This window comes from Fringilla coelebs (assembly GCF_963513975.1).
Source record: "Fringilla coelebs genome assembly, chromosome: 14".
NCBI lineage: Eukaryota > Metazoa > Chordata > Aves > Passeriformes > Fringillidae > Fringilla > Fringilla coelebs.
This window is the reverse complement of record NC_140040.1, coordinates 13,032,112-13,038,938: the sequence shown is the minus strand read 5'-3', so window position 1 is coordinate 13,038,938 and position 6,827 is coordinate 13,032,112. Positions and strand designations below refer to the sequence as shown.

At 58.9% G+C, this 6,827-nt stretch overlaps 1 protein-coding gene across 1 annotated transcript; it reads right to left on the bottom strand.

Moving 5' to 3' along the window:
• Nucleotides 1–4,542: 4,542 nt before the first annotated feature.
• CBLN1 (cerebellin 1 precursor) lies at nt 4,543–6,520 on the bottom strand (the record flags this gene model as incomplete). Its single annotated transcript, XM_084215237.1, has 3 exons — nt 4,543–4,740; nt 5,918–6,037; nt 6,254–6,520. 3 exons carry the CDS (start codon nt 6,518–6,520, stop codon nt 4,543–4,545), a joined length of 585 nt encoding a protein of 194 aa, XP_084071363.1.
• Nucleotides 6,521–6,827: the final 307 nt, after the last annotated feature.

Genomic DNA, 6,827 nt, shown 5'->3' with positions numbered 1-6,827 from the left:
CACACTTCACCCACTGATCCTGTCTGAGGGTGAAACTAAAACAGTTCCACAAGTGTGTGTGTCCCACCCAGGATTTCTGTACTACAGGAGCTTCCTCAGAACCTGAGCCTTCCTCTTCTTCCTCTGCACATCCCACTAGAGATGCCTCCAGCAAAGCCCTGATCTCTCCCCTCCCGGGCCACCTTTCCTTTTTAGTGGAAAGGACACTCTCAGAGGTCACCCTCAGAAGCACAGACACCAGATGGAGTACACAAGCTGCTTCCAACTTCCTCACGCCCAGCCCTCACAGTACCCTCACAGTCCCTCCGTGCCTCCAACCCCCCGTGGCCAGCCCGCTCCGCTCCCCGTACCTGTTGCAGCCCTCGCACGGCTCCAGCCGGGGCTCTCCAGCACTCGCCGGTCTCCGTCTCCAGCTCGCAGGAAGGATGCGGGCAAAGCTGTCGCTGCCGGGGGCGGCACTGCCGCTGCCGAGCCGGGCGAGCCGCCCCCGCTGACCCCGGGCAGGGCGCAGCTCTCCCCTCTCCCCGCTCGGCAGCGGCGCTGCCTCGGAGCCGCGCAGCCGCCGGCGGGGCTGCGGGGAGCCGGCTGCCCGGCCATGCACGAAGCCCTGCCTCTGCCGGCTCCTCGGGAACGGCCGCTGCCAAACGAACTTATTGGGCTTCCAGATGTACCTGGGGGGCAGACGAGGGGAAATTATGTCGAGTGTGCATTAACTATTCCCTGAGTTAACTGCACTTGACTTGTTCTTCTGTTAGACCAAACTCCCCATCTCCTGCTGGAGTCATTAATCTGTACCTTCTCATCGTTTGCGCAGAAGAGGGTTGGTTTGTTTCTCCCTGTGCATCCCCTTCGCCCCCACACGCCGTCCCTAAAAACCCAACAATTAAAAATGTGGATTCTCCCTTTAATTCCCCTACATTGTGTAATTATATTCACATTAGAAATCAATCAACATCGGTCATTACCATTAGCGATATGCTCATAAAGCAAACACTAGACATGCTAATGAACTGAATGAAACATAATTTCTTGTTGTGTAAACTCATGCTCAACGCTAATCAGCAATAAATTCAATCAGACATTACATACATCAACTGAAAACACATTAAAGCAGGGTACAGAGCAGCGGCTGCTCATTTCTGGGGGCAGTGCGGCCCGAGCCCAGAGCAGCCCAGCAGTGCCGCGGCCGCGGGGCCGGGGGACGAGGCCGCCAGAGCCCTGAGGGGACCCGACCTCCCTGCGAGGGACCCCTCGGTGGTGGGGCGTTCCTGACTCCCACCCGCTGCTTACCGGCCGTGGCCGGGCTGCTGGACAAGCCAGGCCCTTTTCTGTCTCCAGCTGCGCGCAGCCCGCACGGCAGTGCCCGTAGCCAGACCCCCAAGCTTGTCCCGCTCCACCGCTTAAAATGGCACCTACGTACATTTCCTTCGGCGCCACCAGTTCCTTCGGCTTGGTCACCCCCGCGGAGCCCGTTCTCTTCCCAGCACCGGCTCGCAGGGCCCGGCGTTGCCCAGGCAGGAAAGTGGCCTTGCCTCGCCCGCCCAGGTGCAGGCGGTTTCCAGGATGAGAACGGGCTCCGAGCAGGTGCAACCAGGTGCTCATTTAACATTCCCTGCCATAAACACGGAGCCAAAGCACCGGGATGTGGAGCGGTGGCTGCAAGCATGGGTGTGACCGGCTGGCCTGGGGAAGCTCAGCGCCCCGTTTGCGCCGGCCCCGGGGGGTTCGGCAAGGCCGGCCGCCCCCCGCGCCCTCCCGCCTGATCGGGGGCACCTTGGCGGCCTTCCTCTCCCTGTCCGCCGGGGCGCAGGGATGGCAGAAAGGGGCTGTTTTTAATCACAACGCGTCTGCTGAAGTAAATCACCGGCCAGCAGCCCGGCCGCCGCTCGGGCGCTCTTCCGAACACCGCGGCCAGGGCAGCTCCGGGCCGAGCAGGGGCGGGGAGGCAGCGGGGCCCGCCCGCCCCTCCAGAGAGCCGGGACGGGGTCCCGGGCCAGGGTCCCCGCCCAGGACACGGGCAAGGGCTCGCCGAGCGCCACGGGGGTGTCGGGGCGGCGGCAGCGGCTTTACCTCCTCAGCCAGGACGCCGTAACTCCCGCCCCAGCCCGGGGCCTCCGGGCGGCCCGAGGTGCGGGGCTCGCTGAGGGGAGCATCGCTGAGAGGGGCGGGGGGCTCGCTGCGCGGGCTCGGAACAGACGAGGCTGTTTCAAGCAGCCACGGCGGCGTTTTATAACAGCCGCAGAGCAGCGATTTGCTGCGATCGGAGTAATGTAATATCCAGCTGCACAATATTAATGAGACGCTCAGAACCAGGGGAAAACTTTGAGCGGAAGGTGGCGGGTTTATTTGTTTCGAGTTAAGGGAGAGGAGGGAAAAGGAGGAAACAAAAGACAAGCATCAGCATCATCAGCCCCCGCACCTGCGGCGATCTCTGGGATCCCCCGCGGCGGGCCCAGCCGGGAGCTGCTGCCTGGCTCCGGCGCGATGAGGCGGGGAGGTCACAGGGCCGCCTTCCTTTCTCTTGCAGCCTAGTAATTTTTGTTCCTTACCCCCGCCTTTTTTGTTTTCCCCCACTGCCCACTCCCCGCGGTCACGGGAGGCAAGGGCGGCTCCTCTCGCCCTGACCTGCTCGGGAGAGGAGGGCACGAAGGGGGCACGGCGCTGGGAGCCGGGCGGGAGGGAGGTGGTGCGGTGTGAGGCTTCAGGAGAGAGTGTTAGAGTCTCGCGTTGAGAGAGCAGCTTGCGGCCGGAGAACGCGACGTGTTGGTTCTCTTGAGCAGTTTGTAACTCCAGGTGAACGCAGTCCGGCTGTTTTACGTCATTATTCCTTCTCCACAGGTCTCAGTTGTCCCCTCGCACGGCTCCTGGCCAGCTCCCGGCGAGCTGCTGGCCAGGGTTGGGGGGGGCCGGCCCGCGCCTCCCCTGCTCCTGCGGGGCGCGAAGCACGACCTGAGCCAGGCGGCAGCCGCGGGCCAGAAGGCGTTTTGGCCCGTGCGCCGCAGGGTGACAGAGGAATAGGAGCTCGCTGCAGGCTGGTGTATTCCACTTGGAGTCCGAGGGCCGCGGCCATTCCCGGCTCCGGCCGACCCCGCTCCCCACCGCCGCCCCTCGCGGAGCGCGTCCCCGCCCGCCCCGCCGGTCTGTTTCCAGGGCAGAACCTGTGAATAAAGCGAGAAGCGTTGCTTATTGTGCTCGTATTAATTCCCCCTTCTTGGAGCTAATTAAATTCCTTCCCGGGAGCCGGGGATTCGCCCGGCTCCGCTGGTGCCGCAGCCGGGGCAGCCCCGCTCCAGCCGCCGCCGCGCCACGCACACAGCCCGGGGGTCGTTTCACCGATTTATTTCACATTAAAGTTTAGATACAATCGAAATCCTCGGTACGCACCTTTTAATAAAAGTAGTAATCTCTTTGAGTACTGCAAAATTATAGCATTTATATCTTCAAAAGACGGTAAACAAATAATACCAGCGAATCAATAGTACCAGCCTCGAGTGCACATGGTCAGGTGGTTTTAGGCAGCCGTATAAAATGCGATCTGGTTTAGAGAATATAATACAGATAAATGCTATAAATAAGTGGATATCAGAGACGGCGTGAAACTTCCTCCTATCGACGGGTCCGCTCGGGCTGCCGGCACCGCCCGCAGGGCTTGCGGGACCCGTGCGGGGGAGCTGCGGGCAGCGGGGCCAGCGGGCCGCGCCCCCCGAGCCGCTCCCGCTGCAGCAGCCCCGGGACCCCGCCGAGCCTCCTCCCCCGCCGTACCTGCATTGAGAAACCTAATTTCTGGTTAAGAAAAATAAAAGTCCCATTTAAACTTTATTGAATTAAAGCAAAAATTAATTTTCAATATTCACACATATATTACAGAGTAATAGTAAAAGTTCAATATACTTCCTGGCGTTTAGTTGGGCCACGTTGTACAAGAGCAAAACAAGCATCAAAACATTTAGCAGCCTTAAATTTCACAATCACTCAGAATTACATAGAAATATTGAAATACTCTAGTCAGCCTTGGCTGTGGATAGTTCTTCATGTAGAAATTTTTCCTTTTGCCAGCCAGTACACAGCAAGAATTGCATTTTCCCTTCCATCATGGCATCCATGTATTCAAAAAATACTTTGCTTTTTTCTTTTTTTAAAAGTTAAACTCAGAGAAAGAGTCAAGATTAACATGTTTTAAAAACAAAACTACAAAATATGCCGTAAAGAACAATGAAAATATCTAAAGTCTACTTGTGTGAGGCAGAAGCCATGGGGGAACAATGGCAGATTACACCAATGACACAGAGATGGGAACTAATTTTGTGGGAGGAGAGAGAAGAATATAAATGGGGGTTTGATCAATTATAGTGTCTCCCGCCTGTTGGCTGCAACACAACAAAAATAAGTAGTAATTCTTCAAAGCAGATGTACACAAACCTAAGCAGGATTAAGCTTCTTTAATATTTGAATGTAAAAAGTCTGCTGTCCATGACTCTTCAAACCCAGCTTTGACTTGGGAACTTGTAAGAGATTTCTCCCTTTTCTTGGATGAGAAGTGATTTAAAGCGGGAACACTAGAAATCCAGAGAATGTTGAATACTTCCAGCCTCCCATCAAGTTTCCTCTCTCCAGTTTTAGATAAGCTCTGTCTCCTTTCTCCATCTGAATCAGTACTCCATTGCTAGCAGCTTCTCGGGTCACATCTTGGTCCCCTGCAAAGGCAGAAATCACTGGCCACCCGTTTAGCATCAAACTCACCTAAAGAGCAAGATAAAACAAAGCCCTCTGTCAATTAAAGTCAGACAATGACACCGCTGGGGCTCGCCTAACAGGCAAAATGCTTAGTTAAGGAAAGGCCTCTTCTGACAGCTGAAACTCCAGCCCCATAAAAAAAAAAATACCAGTCGAAACCCAGCTAAGGTATGTACTCCAAAGGAAGAAGTCTTTCACCACTGTTTTAGACCGACAACCACATCAAAACACCCGGTGCATATAAAGCAGGACATTGATCCTATTTTGGAGAATTTCAATAGGGTGCCTGTGTTTTCAGGCTATGAAAAGAGGTCTGCTTGTACTTATTGAAAGATGGCTTTATGCGAAACCTCAGAGACAGCGAGGAGCGGAGCCACAGCCGCTGGAGTCAGGGCCTTTGAAGTGTATTCAAGGGGTAGTTTTCCTTTGTTAGGCAGCAAAGACAATATGCCACAACACAGTCAATAAGGTCTGTTAAGCTCGCGTTAATGATCCCGGGACTGCACACCCCACATTAATAATGCACTACCTACCCAAGCTAAAGGTGTTCAGCCACTTGCACCAGAACGGTGCTATACAGCTGTCCATGCACCTTTGCAAAGTGCATCATTATACAGTCAGATTTCCTGTCTTGATTACATTCCCTGGCTTCAGGCCGGTAATTTATTAACCCTACCTAGAGCAGCATATGCATCAAACCCCATAGAAAAGGCAGGTACATACAGGGTAGCTGCATAGACATGCACAGATTCATTATCGTTTCCATGCCATAGTCACCTCCCTGAACCTCAAATCCCTATGAAACCTTCTGCCATAGGAGAGTGGGTGAGAAGCCTGACAGGGACTGCCGTTCCTAGGGGCTCTGTGCAGGAATGCTCCCGCCAGCCTTCCGCGGCATTGGGCAGTCGGAGGGCCCGGACAAGCTGGGAGGGGGCGGCAGGAGGCCGACCACCTCCCATCCCGGGACGGCTCAGGCGGAGAGGGGCCGAGCGGAGGCCTGATGGGGCTCCGGGTCCCTTGGGCACCGTCCCCTGGAGCAGAGAATAAGCATTCTGCGCTCCCGCGGCGGTTCAGGGGCACGTCCCGCCCCGCCGCCCGCACGGCCCCGTCCCCGCCGGGCCGCCGACCCGTCCACTCCCTCCCGCGGTGCCCGCGGAGCCCGGTGACGGCGCTTGGGGCTGACCTGGATGGTTTGCCTGTTATACACTTTCACCACGTGAAAATTGAAACTGTAAATCCCTTTCCTAGGCGCGATGAAAGTGCTCCGCTCCGAGTCGAAGTTGCTGCCGATATTCACTAGTACCTGTAAGGGAAGGGCACCGTCAGCACCAACGCGGGGCCACTGCCCCCCAGCCCCGCTGCCCCCCGGCTCCCAGCGCCCCCCCTCCCGCGGGCAGGGCCCCGCGGGGCGGCGCGTCGCCGGCCCGGCCCCGCCACCGGCCCCGGCAACTTCTCCCGCGGCGGCGCGCCCCGAGCCCCGCCGCCCCGGAGCGCCCGAGCTCCGCCACGCCCGCCCCACCTGGTCGAAGTAGATGATCATGGTGCGGTTGCTCATCTCGGAGGGCTCGTGGTTGGTGCTACGGATGGCGGAGAAGGCGACCTTGGCGCTGCCGGAGCGCACGGAGATGCCGAGCGCCGTGCCGGTGGGGTCGGAGGTGGGGTTGGAGTCGCACACCACGAGGCACTTGCCCTCCAGCACGATGGGCTCCGTCTCGTTCTGCCCGCACGCCACCCACGCCGCGCCCAGCAGCAGCCCCAGCCCCAGCCCCAGCCTCGAGCCCCGCATGGCGCCGCGCTCCCTTCGCTCCGCGCCGGGCGGCACCGTCCGGGCTCCGCTCCGCTCGCTCCCCTGCCCCGCCGCGCTCAGAGCGGGGCCGAGCGCGCCCCGCCGGGTGGGAAGCGGCCGCGAGGAGGCACGGGAGCGCCGGCACACATAGCGCGGAGCGCTGCGGTGCGGAGCGGGGGCCGAGCGCTTCGGAGCGGAGCGGAGCCGCCCGCCGCGCCGAGCGGGGCTGAGGGAGGCGGCGGGAGGCGGCGGCGCTGCCGGGGCTGCCGGCGAGCACAAAGACGGCGCGGGGCGCAGCCCCGCCTCC